We start from the raw sequence: 23,515 nt of genomic DNA, 5'->3' as shown, positions 1-23,515 counted from the left end.
GGCTGAGCAGTTGCCATACCAGGCAGTGATGCAACCAGTCAGGATGCTCTCGATGGTGCAGCTGTAGAACCTTTTGAAGATCTGAGGACCCATGCCAAATCTTTTCAGTCTCCTGAGGGGGAATAGGTTTTGTCGTGCCCTCTTCACGGCTGTCTTGGTGTGCTTGGACCATGTTAGTTTGTTGGTGATGTGGACACCAAGGAACTTGAAGCTCTCAACCTGCTCCACTGCAGCCCCGTCGATGAGAATGGGGGCGTGCTCGGTCCTCTTTTCCTGTATTCCACAATCATGTCCTTTGTCTTGATCACGTTGAGGGAGAGGTTGTTGTCCTGGCACCACACGGCCAGGTCTCTGACCTCCTCCCTATAGGCTGTCACATCGTTGTCAGTGATCAGGCCTACCACTGTTGTGTCATTGGCAAATTTAATGATGGTGTTGTAGTCGTGCCTGGCCGTGCGGTCATGCGTGAACAGGGAGTACAGGAGGGGACCACCTGGGTGCTGCCTGTCAGGAAGTCCAGGATCCAGTTGCAGAGGGAGGTGTTTAGTCCCCGGGTCCTTAGCTTATTGATGAGCTTTGAGGGCACTATGGTGTTGAACGCTGAGCTGTAGTCAATGAATAGCATTCTCACATAGGTGTTCCTTTTGTCCAGGTGGGAAAGGGCAGTGTGGAGTGCAATAGAGATTGCATGATCTGTTGGGGCGGTATGGTGTTGATGTGAGCTGTGACCAGCCTTTCAAAGCACTTCATGGCTACAGAAGTGAGTGCTACGGGTCGGTAGTCATTTAGGCAGGTTACCTTAGTGTTCTTGGGCACTGCTTAAAACATGTTGGTGTTACAGACTTGGACAGGGAGAGGTTGAAAATGTCAGTGAAGACACTTGCCATTTGGTCAACGCATGCTCGCATTACACTTCCTGGTAATCCTTTTTGGCCCTGTGGCCTTGTGAATGTTGACCTGTTTAAAAGTCCTACTCACATCGACTACGGAGAGAGTGATCACACAGTCTTCCATAACAGCTGGTGCTCTCATGCACTTTTCATTGTTATTTGCCTCGAAGCGAGCATAGAAATAGTTTAGCTCGTCTGGTAGGCTTGTGTCACTGGGCAGCTCTCGGCTGTGCTTCCCTTTGTAGTCTGTAATGGTTTGCAAGCCCTGCCACATCCGACGAGGGTCAAAGCTGGTGTAGTACGATTCGATCTTAGTCCTGTATTGATGCTTTTCCTGTTTGATAGTTTGTCGGAGGGCATTGCAGGACTTCGTATAAGCTTCCGGGTTAGAGTCCCACTCCTTGAAAGCGGCAGCTCTAGCCTTTAGCTCAGTGCGGATGCTGCCTGTAATCCATGGCTTCTGGTTTGGGTATGTACGTAAGGTCACTGTGGAGACGACGTCATCGATGCACTTATTGATGAAGCCAATGACTGATGTGGTGTACTCCTCAATGCCATCGGAAGAATCCCGGGAACATATTCCAGTCTGTGCTAGCAAAACATGAGATGTTTACACTGTAAACTTCCCTTTTCCTATGTTTGTGTCTTCGAGGACAGGGAAGCAATTGGTGGGTATGAGGATGTACCTGTATGAATGATGCTCACAATGCCCGGTGTGAGCCTGTTTTGTGAAAGCTATAGTTCTCCATCCTCCAGCTTTCCGAGGTTTATAGTGTGATCAGGGTTAGTCCTGTGGGGGTGGGGTTTATATAAAGAGCGGTTAGACCAGGCCCTTCTCATGTGTCTGTGTCTAAGTAATAATCCTGGGATGGGATTAGAGCTGCCCTCAACCTTAAAGGGTAATCCCAGACACACACACACACACATACACACACAGGTACGAGGCCTATTGCTGCTCCCGCCTCACGCGTGGCACATTGCTGTTGATCTGATCTGCTGCTCCATTAACACACTGTGTTATCGTCGAGAGTCAATTTCAATTAGAAAATGAGTGTTTTCTTCTGTGTTGGCACTGTACATGTTTTGAATGTGTTGTCAATTAGTTTAGGTGGACTTTGCTGAACCCTTTGTAGATGGCAGAGGGAAGTTCAACTGAAGCCTATTCTTCCTGGAAACAGTGGCGCGTTAAGGGTTGCTGTGGTGACCATATGGCAGGGCTTCAGTTCAGCCTCCAGATGGTTGGAGTGCAGACACGGTGAGATCATAGGCTCAGGATGGGGACAGCATGGTCCGGCACACACACACACACACACACACACACACACACACACACACACACACACACACACACACACACATACAAACACACAGAGGGAGACCTGTCAGGAAAAGGTCAGTCACACTATATGGGTAGGGCAAGTTTTTCCTGACCTTATGACCTGACAAGGAAAAACTCTTAATAGTCTACTAGAGTTCTTCCTGGTTAGATCAGAGGATCAATAAAAACTCCTGGGTCCTATATATGATCTGTATTTGGAGCACATGCTTAAAGACAGGATCATATCTGAACACTGATAGACAACAGAGTTCAGCTGTTGTAGACAGGAATAGTTTGTTCTTGGAGCAGCACTACATTGCAGCCAGTGGCCAGCCCTTGTAAGTGGATCCAGGAGGTTTGGTAGCAAAGAGATGCCTCCACAGCACTGTGATCAGCTTCCCGCTGGCAGCATCAGGTATCCATCTACCCTGGAGGACAGGGGCTCGCTGGTGCTAGTGCCGCCAGGCCAGGCTTCCCATCCCACGGCCTGGCCTGTTCACTGGGGAATAATTCATCTGACAGCAAGGGTCTGACAATGGGCTCAGAGTGGGACCCCTTCAGGGACCTCACTAGCATATTCATGGTGACCAGCAGGTTGATGATCATCTTCATATTCTCAACAATGAGGCAGACAAGAACAGTGATGGTGAAGTAGAAACAACCTACTCCTCAAGACCTATCAGCAAGGCTGCTGTAAGGGCACATAGGAGTATTAGTGCCTGTGTGTGCCTTAAGGCAGGACTCTCCTTGTCAGATTTATGTGATGTGACTGAACAGTCAGTAAGTCATTGGACTATTGCTGTCTGTCTGATTAGAGCGTGAAATCAGCTGATCAGCTAATCCTCAAAGGAACCCAGACAGCTGATAGACTGCCAAACAACACTACCTGTGTCTGCTGTGGTGGGGAGTGAAAACTGGAGTGAAAATTGGCTGTAAACAATATAAAAAAGCCACACAGTGCTGCAGAAAAAGGAATCACATTTTTAGTATTTGTATATATGGTCAGAAATAAGCGACTAGATTTCAGCAGCCTTATAACACCAGCAGCCAACCAATGAGATCTGTCATTCTATAATAACCTGTCATAGTGATGTATAAATACACAGTCAATAAGCTGTTCCACTCTGCAATAACACAACATTATGAAGTGCAAACTCACAGCCAATAAGCTGTAACACTGCAATAACACGTGATACAGAGGTGTAACACTGTCAATAAGCTAACATACTCTAAAATAGCATGTCTTTCTGAACTATAGACAAGAAGGTATTGTATCAAGATGGAGGCAAACTAAACCAGTTCAAGTGCCTTTTTCACCCTATTCTATTTGAAAAGGCAGCGTAATCAAATCAAAATGTATTTGTCACGTGCCCGAACACAACCTTACCGTGAAATGCTTACTTACGAGCCCTTAACCAACAATGCAGATTTTTTACAAAGTAAGTAAGAAACATTTGCTAAACAAACTAAAGGAAAAGTAATAGTAACACAATAAAATAACAACAACAAGGTTATATACTGTACAAGGGTACCAAATATATATATATACAGTTGAAGTCGGAAGTTTACATACACCTTAGCCAAATACATTTAAACTCAGTTTTTCACAATTCCTGACATTTAATCAGAGTAAAAATTCCCTGTCTTAGGTCAGTTAGGATCACCACTTTATTTTAAGAATGTGAAATGTCAGAATAATAGTAGAGAGAATGATTTATTTCAGCTTTTATTTCTTTCATCACATTCCCAGTGGGTCAGAAGTTTACATACACTCAATTAGTATTTGGTAGCATTGCCTTTAAATTGTTTAACTTGGGTCAAACGTTTTGGGTAGCCTTCCACAAGCTTCCCACAATAAGTTGGGTGAATTTTGGCCCATTCCTCCTGGCAGAGCTGGTGTAACTGAGTCAGGTTTGTAGACCTTGCTCGCACATGCTTTTTCAGTTCTGCCCACACATTTTCTATAGGATTGAGGTCAGGGCTTTGTGATGGCCACTCCAATACCTTGACTTTGTTGTCCTTAAGCCATTTTGCCACAACTTTGGAAGTATGCTTGGGTTCATTGTCCATTTGGAAGACCCATTTGCGACCAAGCTTTAGCTTCCTGACTGATGTCTTGAGATGTTGCTTCAAAATATCCACATTATTTTCCTCCCTCATGATGCCATCTATTTTGTGAAGTGCACCAGTCCCTCCTGCAGCAAAGCACCTCCACAACATGATGCTGCCACCCTCGTGCTTGGGATGGTGTTCTTCGGCTTGCAAGCCTCCCCCTTTTTCCTCCAAACATAACGATGGTCATTATGGCCAAACAGTTCTATTTTTGTTTCATCAGACCAGAGGACATTTCTCAAAAAAGTAAGATCTTTGTCCCCATGTGCAGTTGCAAACCGTAGTCTGGCTTTTTTTATGGCGGTTTTGGAGCAGTGGCTTCTTCCTTGCTGAGCGGCCTTTCAGGTTATGTCGATATAGGACTCATTGTGGAGCTAGATACTTTTGTACCTGTTTCCTCCAGCATCTTCACAAGGTCCTTTGCTGTTGTTCTGGGATTGATTTGCACTTTTCGCACCAAAGTACGTTCATGAGCGGTATGACGGCTGCGTGGTCCCATGGTGTTTATACTTACCTACTATTGTTTGTACAGATGAACGTGGTACCTTCAGGCGTTTGGAAATTGCTCCCAAGGATGAACCAGAATTGTGGAGGTCTACAATTCTTTTTTTTGTCCTGCGGGACAGCTCCAGGATGGCAACAACAACTGCCTGAGTTACACCAGAAACGCACAATCCCTCCATCAGTGCTCAGACTGTCCGCAATAGGCTGAGAGAGTCTGGACTGAGGGCTTGTGGGCCTGTTGTAAGGCAGGTCCTCACCAGACATCACCGGTAACAACGTTGCCTATGGGCACAAACCCACCGTCGCTGGACCAGACAGGACTGGCAAAATTGCTCTTCACTGACGAGTCGCAGTTTTGTCTCACCAGGGGTGATGGTCGGATTCGTGTTTATCGTCGAAAGAATGAGCGTTACACCGAGGCTTCTACTCTGGAGCGGGACCGATTTGGAGGTGGAGGGTCCGTCATGGTCTGGGGCGGTGTGTCACAGCATCATCAGACTGAGCTTGTTGTCATTGCAGGCAATCTCAACGCTGTGCGTTACAGGGAAGACATCCTCCTCCCTCATGTGGTACCCTTCCTGCAGGCTCATCCTGACATGACCCTCCAGCATGACAATGCCACCAGCCATACTGCTCGTTCTGTGCGTGATTTCCTGCAAGACAGAAATGTCAGTGTTCTACCATGGCCAGCAAAGAGCCCAGATCTCAATCCCATTGAGCACGTCTGGAACCTGTTGGATCGGAGGGTGAGGGCTAGGGCCATTCCCCCCAGAAATGTCCGGGAACTTGCAGGTACCTTGGTGGAAGAGTGGGGCAACATCTCACAGCAAGAACTGGCAAATCTGGTGCAGTCCATGAGGAGGAGATGCACTGCAGTACTTAATGCAGGTGGTGGCCACACCAGATACTGACTGTTGCTTTTGATTTTGACCCCCCCCCCCCCTTCGTTCAGGGACACATTATTACATTTCTGTTAGTTACATGTCTGTGGAACTTTTTCAGTTTATGTGTCAGTTGTTGAATATTGTTATGGGTCAGAAGTTACATACACTAAGTTGACTGTGCCTTTAAACAGCTTGGAAATTTCCATAAAACTATGTCATGGCTTTAGAAGCTTCTGATAGGCTAATTGACATAATTTGAGTCAATTGGAGGTGTACCTGTGGATGCATTTCAAGGCCTACCTTCAAACTCAGTGCCTCTTTGCTTGACATCATGGAAAAATCAAAAGAAATCAGCCAAGACGCCAGAAAACAAATTGTAGACCTCCACAAGTCTGGTTCATCCTTGGGAGCAATATCAAACGCCTGAAGGTACCACGTTCATCTGTACGAACAATAGTATGCAAGTATAAACACCATGGTATGACCAGCCGTCTTACCGCTCAGGAAGGAGACGCGTTCTGTCTCTTAGAGATGACCAATCGTAGACCAATAAGAAGGCCAACAACAGGAAGCAGAGGTTATTACTTTTGTGTGTGTGTGTGTGTGTGTGTGTGTGTGTGTGTGTGTGTGTGTGTGTGTGTGTGTGTGTGTGTGTGTGTGTGTGTGTGTGTGTGTGTGTGTGTGTGTGCGCACTCGAGCAGTGGTGTAATGTGGCCTCCCGAGTGGCGGAGCGGTCTAAGGCACTGCATCTCAGTGCTAGAGGCGTCACTACAGACCCTGGTTCGATTCCAGGCTGTATTTTACATTTACATTTAAGTCATTTAGCAGACGCTCTTATCCAGAGCGACCGGCCTTGATTGGGAGTCCCAAAGGGCGGCGCACAATTGGCCCAGCGTTGTTTGGGTTTGGCCAGGGTAGGCCGTCATTGTAAATAAGAATTTGTTCTTAGCTGACTTGCATAGTTAAATAAAAATACAAAATGTACAGGGCAACGGGTTTGTCGAGGTACGGTGATTGAGGTAATATGTAGGTGGGGTTAAGTGACTATGCATAGATAATAAACAGAGAGTAGCAGCTGCGTATGTGAAGAGTGTAAAAGGAATGTGAATGTGTGTGCAGTGTGTGTGCAGTGGTGTACTTAAGTAAAAAGTACTTCTTAAGTTGTTTTTTGGGGTATCTGTACTTTACTATGGATAGCTTTCACAACTTTAACTTTTACTTCACTACATTCCTAAATAATGTACTTTTTACTACATACATTTTGCCTGACACCCAAAAGTGCTCGTTACATTTTGAATGCTTAGCAGGAGAGGAATTTGGTCTAATTCACGCAGAGAACATCCCTGGTCAACTGCCTCTGATCTGGCAGAATCACTAAACACATGCTTTGTTTTGTAAATTATGCCCCTGGATATCTGTAAATCAAAACACGAAAATGGTGCCATCTGGTTTGCTTAATGTAAGGAATTAGATTTTTTTTATATATACTGAAGTATATTTAAAACCAAATACTTTTACTCAAGTAGTGTTTTACTGGGTGACTTTCACTTTTACATGAGTCATTTTCTATGAAAGTATCTTTACTGTTATTCAAGTATGACAATTGGGTACTTTTTCCGTGTGTGTGTGTGTGTGTGTGTGTGTGTGTGTGTGTGTGTGTGTGTGTGTGTGTGTGTGTGTGTGTGTGTGTGTGTGTGTGTGTGTGTGTGTGTGTGTGTGTGTGTGTGTGTGTGTGTGTGTGTGTGTGGGGTCAGTATGTATGTGTCTGTAGCGCCTTGCGGTCAGAGGCCGAGCAGTTGCCATAACAAGCGTTGATGCAACCAGTCAGGATACTCTCAATGGTGCAGCTGTAGAACTTTTTGAGGATCTGAGGTCCCATGCCAAATATATTCCTGAGGAGGAATAGGCGTTGTCGTGCCCTCTTCATGACTGTGATGGTGTGTTTGGACCATGATAGGTCCTTAGTGATGTGGACACCAAGGAACTTGAAGCTGTCGACCAGCTCCACTACAGCCCCGTCGATGTGAACGGGGGTGTGTTCAGCCCGCCTTTTCCTGTTGTCCACGATCAGCTCCTTTGTCTTGCTCACGTTGAGGGAGGGTTGTTTATGGCAGAGCAGAGAGACAGATGTTCACTCTATACCCGTCGATACTTAATACACACACCTCTCTGTGGAGACCAACAGTGAGTTCTCTCGGGACCCCCTCCAAGGTTAGCATGAATGGCAGCATAAACGGACCTGTCACTATAGACTATACATGGGCAGGAGGCAAATTGATGGTAAAAGCTGTCTGTCTCTCCCTCCCTCCCTCTGCATCTCATACCCATTCCTCCGTGTCCTCTGTTTGTGAGTCTGAGAGGGGCTTGTCTGATGGGTCCAGTGGGAGAGAGGCCTGAGAGGCTCTATGTCTGTAGGCTGCAGACAACTGGCTCTATTATAGTTATTTTCAATTCTGGTAGAGTCATGAATACTATACTGAACAAAAATATAAACGCAACATATAAAGTGTTGGTCCCATATTTCATGAGATATAATAAAATATTCCCGAAATTTTCCATACACAGAAAAGGCTTATTTCTCTCAAATGTTGTGTACACATTTTGTTTGTATCCCTGTTAGTAAGCATTTCTCATTTTCCAAGATAATCCATCCACCTGACAGATGTGGCATATCAAGAAGCTGATTAAACAGCATGACCATTACACAGGTGCGCCTTGTGCTGGGAACAGTAAAAGGCCACTCTAAAATGTGCAGTTTTGTCACTAAACACAATCCCACAGATGTCTCAAGTTTTGAGGGAGCGTGTAATTGGCATGCTGACTGCAGGAATGTCCACCAGAGCTGTTGCCAGAGAATTGAATGTTAATTTCTCTACCTCCAACATCGTTTTAGAGAATTTGGCTGTACGTCCAACTAGCCTCACAACCGCAGAACACGTGTAACCACGCCAGCCCAGGACCTCCACATCCGGCTTCTTCACCTGTGGGATCGTCTGAGACCAGCCACCCAGACAGCTGATGAAACTGTGGGTTTGCACAGCCAAAGAATTTCTGCACAAACTGTCAGAAACCGTCTCAGGGAAGCTGATCTGGGTGTGCTTGTCGTCCTCACCAGGGTCTTGACCTGACACGCTGGAAAAGTGTGCAATCCCGGTTTAAACGGTACCGGGCACATGGCAGACAGCTTGTATGGTGTTGTGTGGGCGAACTGTTTGCTGATGTCAACGTTGTGAACAGAGTGCTCCATGGTGGTGGTGGGATTATGGTATGGGCCGACATAAACTACGGAAAAATTACACCATTTCATTTTATCAATGGCAATTTGAATGCACTGTGACGAGATCCTGAGGCCCATTGTTATGCCATTCGTCCGCCGCCATCACCTCATGTTTCAGCATGATAGTGCACGGCCCCATGTCACAAGGATCTGTACACAATTCCTGGAAGCTGTATATGTCCCAGTTCTTCCATGACCTGGATACTCACCAGACATGTCACACATTGAGCATGTTTAGGATGCTCCTGATCGGAGAAACTGGGGTGTTACAGTTTCCGCCAATATCCAGCAACTTCACACAGCCATTGGAGTGGGACAACATTCCACAGGCCACAATTAACAGCCTGATATGTGAAGGAGATGTGTTGCACTGCATGAGGCAAATGGTGGTCACACCAGATACTGACTGGTTTTCTGATCTACGCCCCTACCTTTTTTTTTAAGGTATTGGTGACCAACAAATGCATATCTGTATTCCCAGTCATGCGAAATCCATAGATTAGCCTAATTTCATATATTTAAATTAACTGATTTCTGTATATGAACTGTAACTCAGTAAAATCTTTGAAATTGTTGCATGTTGCGTTTATATTTTTGTTCATTGTAAAAGCCCATCCCTCCACTACTGACTTCATTTCAATGTCCTCTCCTGAGGCCCAGTGCTGCTGACCCCTCCCACAGCCTTTCTTCCCAGTGTTTCAATCCAATGACTGCCTAGTTTTGAATCAGCATCTCACCTTATGATACCAGCAATGTTACAAACCATCATTGTATTAAACTCAACATGCTCAAGGTTATGTAAGATGTCAGCCGGCAGTGATTCAGAACTGAGTTGACCTCCTGATGCTGGTTATTCATTTCATTAACAGGCATTTACTGGCTCCTGTGCTGCAGTAACGTAATGTAGTGTATAACATGAGTCAGGTGATTCATGCCGTAGCCTACAGAGATCACATGATCTAGAGAGGAGGGTAGCTGATTCATTTCATCTAGTGAGGGAAGCATATTTGGTATTCGTCATCAATTCTTTATGTTGGAGACTCCCACAACCCCTCACCAGAGGGTGGAGACAGGGCAGGGGAGAGGACAACTGTATAGATGTTCCAGACTGTCAGTGTGCAATACAGGCTCTGCATACAGGCATACCTAGAAATGTGTACATGTTTGTGTGTGTTATTTATATTGTACAGGACCGGGTGAAGGGATGGTTTCAATGGATCCTTCTTAAATCAGTACTAATGTACACACACACACACACACACACACACACACACACACACACACACACACACACACTAGGGAGACAGTATCTCTGTAGCTTGCCACTCTGCACATTAGCCTCTGATCTCACTCACCGTTAAACCACATTATAGCCCAGTTGGTCAATAATACTGCTCGGAACAGTGTAGACGTGCTCATAGACCACACAGATCCCTGGGCGTGCAATGCTTACACTGTGTACAAACACAATCACAGAGACACAAGGGAAAGAGAAGCAGAGATTGATAATAAGAAAAAGGGGGTAATGGATTTAGTAGGGAAGTGAGTCGAGTTCCAGCTGTTTTTATGTCCAGGGTTTTCTCTAGTAGCATTTCAGACGCTTCCTTCTTTTCTCTACAGACAGTAGACAAGGTCATGCTCTCAATAACCTACTCCGTTAACCTGCACGTCTCTGTGTGTTAGCCGTTCTGTCCAGACTCTTCAACAGACCATTGTAATGAACTCTGGCATTCTCTCTGTGGGGATGATGTGGACAGGAAGCATCATTCAGAAGGTCTCCCTGAACTGCTGACTTTTTTGTTTTGTTTTTATTGACAGCTAGATCGTTGAGCAGACCCAACCCCCTTAGTCTGTAACCTCGGCCCCCAGCCTACCCCTCCTCCTGGGTGCCTGGCTGTCACGCCAGTCTGGCTGGTTCATTTCCAGTCCTCCCCCCATGTGCTCTCCGGATGGGCTCTCCCTCCCGCCCGCCTCCTCCAGCCCCTGAGTGGGTTTAATAACAGAGGCTGCTTTGCTCTTTGTGGGGGTCCAGACAATAAGCCTAATGGAGGTGACAGGGAGGGAAACAGGGCAGGCTACAGCTCTGTGTGGAGCACTCACAAACAGACAGACACTCACAAACAGACAGACACTCACAAACAGACAGACACTCACAAACAGACAGACACTCACAAACAGACAGACACTCACAAACAGACAGACACACACAAACAGACAGACACACACAAACAGACACTCACAAACAGACAGACACACACAAACAGACAGACACTCACAAACAGACAGACACTCACAAACAGACAGACACTCACAAACAGACAGACACTCACAAACAGACAGACACACACAAACAGACAGACACTCACAAACAGACAGACACTCACAAACAGACAGACACACACAAACAGACAGACACACACAAACAGACAGACACACACAAACAGACAGACACTCGCAAACATATATGTTATGAACTCAAACAAACAAAGAAATGTCAACTATACCACACACATGCTTTTCATAACTGGAAATTCACATAGTATAGGAACATATAAATATCTATTTAATACACATACAGTGAATGCAGTGGGCTTTCGGTCTACTCTCCATGTTGGAAGAGATTTTCTGTTGGTGAGCAGATGATTGTTTTCACTTCTTAGTGTTGAGGTCAGGGATCACCACTAGTCTGGCCAGTCAGTCACCTGCTCATTATGTCTCATGCCCTCTAGTTGAGCCTGGAGATACATCAAATCTTTTATCCCGCCATACAACAGCCTGTGGCTTTGGTCAAATCTGTTTAATGTTGTCATCCATAAAACCTCTTTGCAGTGACTAGCCTATAGCCTCAGTGTGTTAGGGTTAAGTGCCTTGTTGAAGGGCACATCGGCAGTTTTTTCACCTAGTCAGCTCAGGGATTCAAACCAGTAACCTTTTGCTTACTGGCCAAACGCCCTTAACTGCTAGGCTAGCAGCCACCGTGTTGAATGTGACTTTATAACGGTATCAAGAGGATCATATCCACTGCGTGCTTTATGATATATAGTGGTCGTACACTGACCTCCCAAAAGTATAAGCAAACAGGCAGTAAAATCATACCGCTGGGGCGGGAAAAGGTCTCTCTTCTTTCTTCATGGCCTCACTGAGGTGTTGATGACTTCCTGTTTTTCACCCACTCAGCAGACAGTGCTCCTCATAACCACATCAAATTTTATTATTCACATAGGCTGAATACAACTTTACTGTGAAATACTTTCTTACGAGCCCTTCCCAACGATGCAGTTAAATTGTTTTAATGGTAGCACTAGGAATAAAATACACAATAATTAAGCTATATACAGGGAGTACCAGTACCAGATCATTGTGAAGGGGTACGAGGTATGTGGAGTACCAGTACCAGATCATTGTGAAGGGGTACGAGGTATTTGGAGTACCAGTACCAGATCATTGTGAAGGGGTACGAGGTATGTGGAGTACCAGTACCAGATCATTGTGAAGGGGTACGAGGTATTTGGAGTACCAGTACCAGATCATTGTGAAGGGGTACGAGGTATGTGGAGTACCAGTACCAGATCATTGTGAAGGGGTACGAGGTATGTGGAGTACCAGTACCAGATCATTGTGAAGGGGTACGAGGTATGTGGAGTACCAGTACCAGATCATTGTGAAGGGGTACGAGGTATGTGGAGTACCAGTACCAGATCATTGTGAAGGGGTACGAGGTATTTGGAGTACCAGTACCAGATCATTGTGAAGGGGTACGAGGTATTTGAGGTAGATATGTACATAAAGGCAGGGTAAAGTTAGGTATCAGAATAGATAATGATGATGATGGTGGTGGTGGTGGCGATGATAATGATGAAGAACAGCGTAGCAGCAGTATATGATGAGTGTGAAAGTGTGTGTGTACAGTATGTGTGTGTGTGTGTGTTGTTGGTATGTGTGTTGTTGAAAAATAGAGAGAATGAACAAATGTGAACGATGATGAAGATATGTCTAGCGACTTGCTGGGGACGAGGCCCAGCGCGATGACTCAATCACGATTTATGACATTGTTTGGATGGCTGACCATCTGTGGGCTATCACAGAGGTCAAACACACCTCATCTGTGGGCTATCACAGAGGTCAAACACACCTCATCTGTGGGCTATCACAGAGGTCAAACACACCTCATCTGTGGGCTATCACAGAGGTCAAACACACCTCATCTGTGGGCTATCACAGAGGTCAAACACACCTCATCTGTGGCTTTGTCCGAGGCGGGAAGTTCCCGCAGAACCCTGGGAGCACGGACACCGTTGGAGGTGTGAAGGATTGGATTGTTTCAGGTGTTCATAAAGAGTTACCAATTTTGATATGTTTTATTGTATTGCTCTGGATTCCTTTTTTACAGGGAAACGGTGTTATTCTGTTATTCAGTTCAAAGAGGAGCGACACAGGGTTGCGCTCCTATGATACAGTTTTGAGAATGCGTGAGAAGTTATATGCCTTTTGTGTTAATGTGTTGTGCCATGCAAAGTGATGTAAATTAGACGATGGGAGATACTGGGATTTGGCCCTCTTGGAATCTTTTTTTTCATTTAACCTTTATTTTAACAGGGAAGACATTGAGACTTAGGTCTCTTTTCCAAATGCGCCCTGTATAATAGAATATAAATATGCATATTATACACTATATTATATATATACACACAGTTGAAGTCGGAAGTTTACATACACCTTAGCCAAATACATTTAAACTCAGTTTTTCACAATTCCTGACATTTAATCCTAGTACAAATTCCCTGTCTTAGGTAAGTTAGGATCACCACTTTATTTTAAGAATGTGAAATGTCAGAATAATAGTAGAGAGAATGATATATTTCAGCTTTTATTTCTTTCACCACATTCCCAGTGGGTCAGAAATTTACATACACTCAATTAGTATTTGGTAGCATTGCCTTTAAAATTGTTTAACTTGGGTCAAACGTTTTGGGTAGCCTTCCACAAGCTTCCCACAATAAGTTGGATGATTTTTGGCCCATTCCTCCTGACAGAGCTGGTGTAACTGAGTCAGGTTTGTAGGCCTCCTTGCTCGCACATGCTTTTTCAGTTCTGCCCACAAATTTTCTATAGAACTGAGGTCAGGGCTTTGTGATGGCCACTCCAATACCTTGACTTTGTTGTCCTTAAGCCATTTTGCCACAACTTTGGAAGTATGCTTGGGTTCATTGTCCATTTGGAAGACCCATTTGCGACCAAGCTTTAACTTCCTGACTGATGTCTTGAGATGTTGCTTTAATGTATCCACATTATTTTCCTCCCTCATGATGCCATCTATTTTGTGAAGTACACCAGTCCCTCCTGCAGCAAAGCACCGCCACAACATGATCCTGCCACCCCCGTGCTTCACAGTTGGGATGGTGTTCTTCGGCTTGCAAGCATCCCCCTTTTTCCTCCAAACATAATGATGGTCATTATGGCAAAACAGTTCTATTTTTGTTTCATCAGACCAGAGGACATTTCTCAAAAAGTACGATCTTTGTCCCCATGTGCAGTTGCAAACCACAGTCTGGCTTTTTTATGGCGGTTTTGGAGCAGTGGCTTCTTCCTTGCTGAGCGGCCTTTCAGGTTATGTCGATATAGGACTTGTTTTACTTTTCGCACCAAAGTACGTTCATCTCAAGGAGACAGAACGCATCTCCTTCCTGAGCGGTATGACGGCTGCGTGGTCCCATGGTGTTTATACTTGCGTACTATTGTTTGTACAGATGAACGTGGTACCTTCAGGCATTTGGAAATTGCTCCCAAGGATGAACCAGACTTGTGGAGGTCTACAATTTATTTTCTGAGGTCTTGGCTGATTTCTTTTGATTTTCCCATGATGTCAAGCAAAGAGGCGCTGAGTTTGAAGGTAGGCCTTGAAATACATCTGCAGGTACACCTCCAATTGACTCAAATTATGTAAATTAGCCTATCAGAAGCTTCTAAAGCCATGACATCATTTTCTGGAATTTTCCAAGCTGTTTAAAGGCACAGTCAACTTAGTGTATGTAAACTTCTGACCCACTGGAATTGTGATACAGTAAATTATAAGTGAAATAATCTGTCTGTAAACAATTGTTGGAAAAAGGACTTGTGTCATACACAAAGTAGATGTCCTAACCGACTTGCCAAAACTATAGTTTGTTAACAAGACATTTGTGGAGTGGTTGAAAAATGAGTTTTAATGACTCCAACCTAAGTGTATGTAAACTTCCAACTTCAACTGTGTGTGTGTGTGTATATATATATATATATAAAGTGCTGTGAAAAAGTATTTTCCCCCTTTCTGATTTTTGCATATTTTTATAGTGAATGTTATCAGATCTTCAACCAAAACCTAATATTAGATAAAGGGAACCTGCGTTTACAAATAACAAAAAAAATGAATACTTACTTTATTTAAATTATGCAACACCCAATTCCTCTTTGTGAAAAAGTAATTGCCCCCTTACACTCAATAACTGGTTTTGCCAACTTTACCTGCAATGACTGCAACCAAATACTTCCTGTAGTTGTTGATCAGTCTCTCACATCACTGTGGAGGAATTTTGTCCCACTCTTCCATGCAGAACTGCTTTAACTCAGCGACAGTTATGGGTTTTCAAACATGAACTGCTCGTTTCACATCCTGCCACAAAATCTCAATTGGGATTAGGTCTGGACTTTGACTAGGCTATTACAAAACTTCAAATGTGTTGCTTTTTAGCTATTTTTATGTAAACTTGTGTGGTTTAGATTGTCTTGCTGCATGACCCAGCAGCGTTAAGTATGTAATTGTTGTGTTATTTGCATTACTGGGCATTTCAAGGCTGGGTTTCCCTTTGTGATCCATTATCGTCTGCAAGCCCTGCAACATCCAACGAACGTCAGAGCCGGTGTAATAGGATTCCACCGTCCTCCTATATTGTCAATTTTGCATGTTTGATGTCTCGTTGGAGGTCCTACCAGGCTTTTTTGTATGTGTCCATGTCCGTGTCCCGTTCTTTGTAAGCGGTAGCTCTAGCCTTTAGCCCAGCGAAGATATTCCCTATTATCCATGCTTTTTGGTTTGGATACGTTCGTATTTAGCAGCAGCTACTCTTCCTGGGTTCCAAGAAAATGAAAGCAGTTATACAATTTTAAAAACATTACAATACATTCACAACAGATTTCACAACACATGAAGTGTGTGCCCTCAGACCACTACTCTACTACCACATATCTACAACACATATAGTATAGCCACTGTGGGGGGTACGTCGTCTATGCACTTATTGATGAAGCCTGTGACTGATGTGGTAAACTCATCAATGCTATGGGATGAATCTCGAAACATATCTCAGTCTGTACTAGCTTCATCAGACCACTTCCATATTGAGCACTCCACTGGTACTTCCTGTTTGGAGATTTTGTTTGTTAACAGGAAGCAGGAAAATAAAGTCATAGTCTGATTTGCCTAAGGGAGGGTGAGGGAGCGCCTTGTCTGCGTTTCTGTGGGATGAATAAAAGTGGTCTAGAGTTATCAGGGCCCCTAGTGGCGCAGGAGACAGAACGGTTTGAAGTCTCCCCGCATTAGTCTCCGCCCACCAGAGTAACATCTAGACCTCTCCTACATATCTCTCTGAGGAACAGGTTCACATAGCACGCCCTTCTCCACAGTTTAAAAATAACTACAAATATTATCTCTTCCACAGGCTTGTCATTAGACCTGAGCCTTGAGTGGTTTCTCCCCATGCTGCTACCTGCCTGCTAGCACTAAAAACATGACTTTCTATATGTCGCCAGAGGTGTGTGTGATGATGGATCTAGGCTGCCTGGTCTATTTCATCTTAGCAGTGGGTACTGAACCTGTGATTCATCTGCCTGCTATGTAATCTGATTCTGTTTCACAACCTCTGACCCCTCAGTAGGGGCTGAGAGAGAGTTATGGAAATCCTCACTGTGTCCTTACACCTACCCCAGCAGCCCTGCTCCATCTCTCCGACTGTCTCCGTCTGTCTGTGTGGCAGGTTCTGAAATACTGTTCTCCTGTTGCCAGCAACCTCTGCTCTCAATCAGCACAGGGAAGATGTGAGTGAGAGAGACAGACAGGGAGATAGAGGTGGAGTGGAGAGTAGGGAGTGGAAAAGGAGAAGTGGGATAGAGGGCATTGGGAATCGTAACTCTGAAAACAGTGTGGAATAGAGACTCAATGTTTTTGGAAATCCTACACTCAGCTCAGATTGTTGACATCATAGAAATTAGTATATAACTTCATAGGATCTCAATGGTTGACATAATATTTGATCTTAACGAATCTCTCGCTGAAAAGCCAAGAGAAACATACAGCAGGATAAAGTGAGACCACTGCATTCTATATCAATATGTGTATTTATATAGTAGGGAAATTAAACTTCCTTCTTGAGAGTTGAAAGGTGAGCTTTTTCCTGCTCTGAGAGTTTGAGATTGACGGTTTACACACGGAAAGACAGACAGAGGCATTGGAAAAGATTAGAGTAGATTTAAAACCTGTGCTATGTCTCTCCACCTTTCACACTCTAAACTAACTCAATTTAATCCATGTCTTACCTTCAGGTTAGCTGTTGACACCAGAAGGGGACATGATGACAGGATGTGATGCCTTTTATTTTTAACGGCAGAACATGTTTCGCTGTATTTTATTATCCATATTTGGAATGAACTGAGGCCCTGATGCTGCCTTGTCATTGTACAGTATGTGTATTTCTAACATGGCTTCTCTGTCCTGTAGATATGGATGAGCCTGTGGTCTTTGCCACCAACTCCCTGCAGAGGAGGAAAAAGGGTCTGGCAGGGTTGCGCCCGGCGCAGCAGAAGACCAAACCAGGCCTGATGATTGGCCATCCCCAGGACTTCCGCCAGATCTCCTCCATCATCGATGTCGACATCCTGCCCGAGACACACCGGCGTGTCCGCCTGCACAAGCACGGTACCCACAAGCCCCTGGGTTTCTATATCCGGGACGGGGTGAGCGTGCGGGTCACGCCTCAGGGAGTGGAGAAGGTGCCTGGTGTCTTTATCTCCCGGCTGGTGCGTGGAGGCCTGGCTGAGAGCACAGGCCTGCTGGGGGTCAACGATGAGATCCTGGAGGTCAACGGCATTGACGTGGACGGCAAGTCTCTGGACCAGGTGACAGACATGATGGTGGCCAACAGCCACAACCTGATCGTGACGGTGAAGCCAGCCAACCAGCGCAATAACGTGATTCTCCGAGGAAGCAAGGTCTCGGTAGGGGGGGACAGCTCCTCTGGATTCATAGGCTCCACCATCTCCCATGACCTGGCCCCCAGCCCCGCCTCTCAAAGTGTCAGTCACTATAGCAACAGCAACAGTGTGGCGGAGGGCGACAGCGACGAGGATGGAGACCTTATCATTGAGCGTGACATCCTGCCATACCTGCCCCACCACTGTGTGTCCAATGGTAACGGCAGCCACAGGGAGTTTCCATTGTCCTCATCACTGGGGCAACGGCCCCTCCCCCAGAGCATTTTCCTGCCCAGCAGGGGCTCTCTGTCAGACAGCAAGGCCTCTCTGAACTCCCTGACCACTCCTACTCACAACGGCAGCCCCACCAAGACCAGCAGCAGCCAGGAGAGCATGAGAGAGGATGGGAACATCATCACAATGTAAAACCTTGTCATAGTGCTAATTTTACTGATGAGTTTAGGAGACATCAACAAGAGAAGACAAAACATGCACAATTGGTCTCATGAGAAAAACAAGACAAATGACAAACATTAGCTGACCACAAAACAACAATTTTAGTTGTTACCTCACTACAGAAAACAACTCACAACAATGATGCAGGCAATGATGATGGCTTTGCCTTAAAAGTATCCGATATGTATTCCATGCTACTAAACGCTGCAGAACTAGCAGCCATCATGTAAGGAACTCAGTGGACATTGTGGTGTCAATCCTGAGAACCTACTTACTACAACACACATGATAATGGCTGTCACCATCACCATACTGGAAGTGCCTTATGGCTTTCCGCTCAAATCGCCTTATATTTCTCACTTTTATTTAACTTTCTAACAGGACCACCTCTCTCTTCAATTCTAGACAGTGTCATTGGGTGTCAGTGAAAAGGTGAATACTGGCAGGAAGAGAAGCAGACAACACTTCACACTCTATCTCACTGTGAGTGTCTGTCTGTGAGGGACATGTGATCTATGTGGACACAGTGTTAGAGACAACATGGTATTAGTCTAATTGATCCTGCATTCTGCAATGCTTCAATGTCCATACAGTGTGTTCTCTTCTGTGACTGTGACAATCACTGCCGGTTGTTAGCCTGCTTAGCTAACATACACTAGCTTTTATTCCTCTGTCCAGAAATCATGAAGTGGATTCACATACAGCACATCTCGAAACATACATTACCTGTTCCCTCTTCTCAGTTACCACAAAGATGTCATGGCATTACTGTACACACAACACAACAAAGTCAAGCGAGGCTTTTACAATATGTGTGCTTGGATCCAAGGGTCCCTCTGACCTCCACAGGACAGGACAGGGCAGGACAGGACAGGACAGGACAGGACTAAACATTTTAATCAGCCCTTGAACATCCTTACTCCCATTTGATACACACAGTTATGGCATATCATAACCTTTTATAGGAAAATATGTAACACTACTGTTAGTCATCACGGTGTTAGTATAGGAAGTAGGAGTGATATATGCTCCTCTGTCTCCCCCATGTCGATGTACATCATATTTATTTAACTTTTACATGCAGTAGTGACAAACGAAGCCTACGTTTGACTGCGTTTACACATTGACGTGGGCGATGGGGATGCATCATAGCAGAATATCTGTCCAATTGATTCTGTCTCGGAAACATCTTCAAGAGAACACCACCTTTTTATCGCAACATGGGCAGTTTTCTCCTTTAATGTACTCCACAGCCACCAAACATGTTCTTCATCTAAAACATAGTCAGATGGTTTGACTTCATATTCATTTAAGTCAGTGGTTGACTGGAGTTACAGAGGTCCCAGGATGAAACATTAGACCCAGGAGAATTTCCCTGGCAGACTTGCTGTCTTGCTTTTAAAGAAGCCAATTCCATTTTGCTTCAGGACAAGGTTTCTCTCCCCTGAAAATTTGACAAAGAGTAAACACAACAGAAATAACATGGAGTGCTGTTGCTCCAGAAGGTCACGGCCTCTTATAGACCCAGCTGTCTTCAGGCCCACTTGTGACTGCCATGTTGTTGTGTAAAATAAGGAAATTCCTTTCATGTTTAAAAAGCCTACAACTCTGCACATTGGGACCTTGTTCATACACTTTACTCCATTCTTGATATCTAAACCTGAGGGGCATGGCGAGGGAAGGAGGAGAGATTTCCTCTTAATTTGAAGGCCAAGGGTATCATCTTGCAGTGAGAGCTGTGAGGCAGACAGTCTCAAAACTCCAAGCTTATTGTTGTTGCTTCTTACCCTCACTGCACCCGAACACAAGGGCCCTCTGACTCTCTGTTAGTACTGGACTGGAGGGAGAGCTGCCGGCCCTCACAGCTAGCAATGCCCAAGACCTCCAGGCTGGTTGGTGGGCTGTGTCTGGAGTGATCCATAGAGACAGAAGGAGCATCAGATGACCTACCACAACAGAGGGATAATATTGTGTTTTACATGGACATGATGTATCTGTAGGTCATCTCTTTCACTCTGGAACCAGCTGGAATAACACATCAATTCAATAACTCTCCATCTTAATGTTGACTTCGATTATTGAATTGACCAATAAGACAGAACAAAACCAGCAGAGCATGAGGACCTCCTGTGGCCTGGTTGTTATTGTTTTACTAGAGCTGCAGTTGTATGGGTCACTGGTACTGCTGCACCAGGTGGCAGCCAGGAAACATGATAGATTCATTAACCTGAGAATGAAGTTGCTCACTTTAATATCGGGCGGGGCAATTATTTATTCAACGAGGAAAGAGGCCATCATAAGATCACAGGTGTCAAACCCATTCCACGGAGGGCCGAGTGTCTGTGGGTTTTTCACTCCTCTCTTGTACCTAGTTGATGAATTAAGGTCACTAATTGGTAAGGAATTCCCTACACCTGGTTGTCTAGGGCTTAATTTAAAGGAAAACACAAAAACCTTCAGACACTCCATGGAATGAGTTTGACACCCCTGTTGTAGAACATACAGCAGAATCACCTGTCTTCACAGATACAGTATATTGTCTGTTAATCTACTTAAAGAAAACTGCTATCATCTATAACAGAAAAGCTACCACATACTGTACTGAATACTTTTTTCATGTATGTAATTATGAAACTATAAATACAAATGAAAAATTATATAAGCAAGGGATTTTTTGATTAACTGGGAGATTTTTTGTAAAATAACATTTTATAAATGTATAAAATATGGAGAGTATTTTTCTTATTCTTGTACTTTTGTTTGTATATGAGAATCCCGGAGAGGACATTTGTATTTCTTTGAGTACCGGGAACCAAACAGAGGAACAAAGTGTTTATATGAATCTGATGGGTCAGGGTGTACAATACTGTGAATGTGGTATAGAGATATGCTGATTATGAAATGACATATTACTATAAAATATTATAAAAAATACTCCGATGTTGTTTTTGTGTGGTCACATAGGGCTAATTCACTCTGAATTCTTTACCTGTGGTCTTGCCCCACCTCTCTCATTCTCTCCCTCTCTCTCTCTCTCTCTCTCTCATTCTCTCCCTCTCTCATTCTCTCCCTCTCTCTCTCTCTCTCTCATTCTCTCCCTCTCTCTCTCATTCTCTCCCTCTCTCATTCTCTCCCTCTCCCTCTCTCATTCTCTCCCATTCTCTCCCTCTCTCATTCTCTCCCTCTCCCTCTCTCATTCTCTCCCATTCTCTCCCTCTCTCTCTCATTCTCTCCCTCTCTCATTCTCTCCCTCTCCCTCTCTCATTCTCTCCCATTCTCTCCCTCTCTCATTCTCTCCCTCTCCCTCTCTCATTCTCTCCCATTCTCTCCCTCTCTCTCTCTCATTCTCTCCCTCTCTCATTCTCTCCCCCTCTCTCTCATTCTCTCCCTCTCCCTCTCTCTCTCTCTCCCTCTCTCTCTCATTCTCTCCCTCTCTCATTCTCTCCCTCTCCCTCTTTCATTCTCTCCCTCTCTCTCTCAGGCTTCTTACAAAGGTGATTTTGTGTCCCTTATCATAACATTCCAAAGGCTGTAAACCAAATGGAGTCACACTACTACCACTGTCACTGCCACCATGACCCCTACCAAAACAAACCCCCAGCAACCCCTCCAGGTTATTCATTATGGAGGATATAACAGTGTCCCTCTCATAGACATTTAATTTCCTGTGACATATTATTTCAGTAATTTCCGATGCTTATTTATTGCTGTTTGAGCTGCAGTTAGCGCTTACAAGGGCAAAAAGGATACTGCCATCCTTTTGTTTTTGCAATCATTCATGTATCATTCTGGACATGACAGTATACATTCAAATCTGAGACACTAAAATGTCCCCGACTGAATAATGAATGTCTGTATCTTTGTGTTAAAATGTTTATTCAAGAAGCAATGATACAGTATGTGTCTTTTCCCCTAAGTACTTGAAAGGTTTCATAGCTCTGTGACTGAAATGAGGTGTTCTCATGGTTATTATTACAGTATTGTGAAACTCAATAGAACCTGAAGTCTTGAGTAATACAGGCCACTGTGTTTGTGTTGACTTCTCTCTGTTCTGGCACCAGTACAGGTGGTGTAAATAATGATATAGTAATGTCTAATTTCCCCTTTTAAATGAAGGCATTTGTTTTGAGAATAGATCCCCCATTTCAACTCTCATTTCCTTCTCAATAGACCTTGGCATTCTCTCTCTCTCTCTCTCTCTCTCTCTCTCTCTCTCTCTCTCTCTCTCTCTCTCTCTCTAATTCAATTTAAGGGGCTGTATTGGCATGGGAAACATATGTTTACATTGCCAAAGCAACTGAAATAGATAATAAACAAAAGTGAGATGGAGAAAAATGAACAGTAAACATTACACTCCCAAACGTTCCAAAAGAATAGACATTTCAAATGTCATATTATGCCTATATACAGTGTTGTAATGATGTGCAAATAGTTCAAGCACAAAATAAATAAACATAAATATAGGTTGTATTTACAATGATGTGTGTTCTTCACTGGTTGCCCTTTTCTTGTGGCAACAGGTCACAAATATTGCTGCTGTGATTGCACACTGTGGTATTTCACCCAATAGATGTGATTTGTTTTCAAATTCTTTGTGGGTCTGTGTAATCTGAGGGAAATATGTGTCTCTAATATGGTCATACATTTGTCAGGAGGTTAGGAAGTACAGCTCAGTTTCCACCTCATTTTGTGGGTGGTGTACACATAGCTTGTCTTCTCTTGAGAGCCAGGTCTGCCTAGAGCGGCCTTTCTCAATAACGAGGCTCTGCTCACTGAGTCTACATAGTCAAAGTTATCCTTAAGTTTGGTCAGTCACAGTGGTCAGGTATTCTGCCACTGTGTACTCTCTGTT

General features: G+C 44.4%; 1 protein-coding gene across 1 annotated transcript in view; it reads left to right on the top strand.

The window, feature by feature from the left end:
* The window catches only part of LOC106573743 (partitioning defective 6 homolog alpha), a 40,183-nt gene extending 18,431 nt beyond the window's left edge, over window positions 1-21,752 (top strand). The window contains exon 3 of the mRNA XM_014149076.2: window positions 17,735-21,752. Coding sequence (XP_014004551.1) covers window positions 17,735-18,633 — 899 coding nt within the window. The 3' untranslated portion in view covers window positions 18,634-21,752. The remainder of the gene's footprint in view (window positions 1-17,734) is intronic.
* The last annotated feature ends 1,763 nt before the right edge of the window (window positions 21,753-23,515 follow it).

The sequence above is a fragment of the Salmo salar genome, chromosome ssa16 (assembly GCF_905237065.1).
Source record: "Salmo salar chromosome ssa16, Ssal_v3.1, whole genome shotgun sequence".
Lineage (NCBI taxonomy): Eukaryota > Metazoa > Chordata > Actinopteri > Salmoniformes > Salmonidae > Salmo > Salmo salar.
The sequence above is the reverse complement of the archived record's forward strand: the minus strand, read 5'-3'. Positions and strand labels throughout refer to the sequence as shown.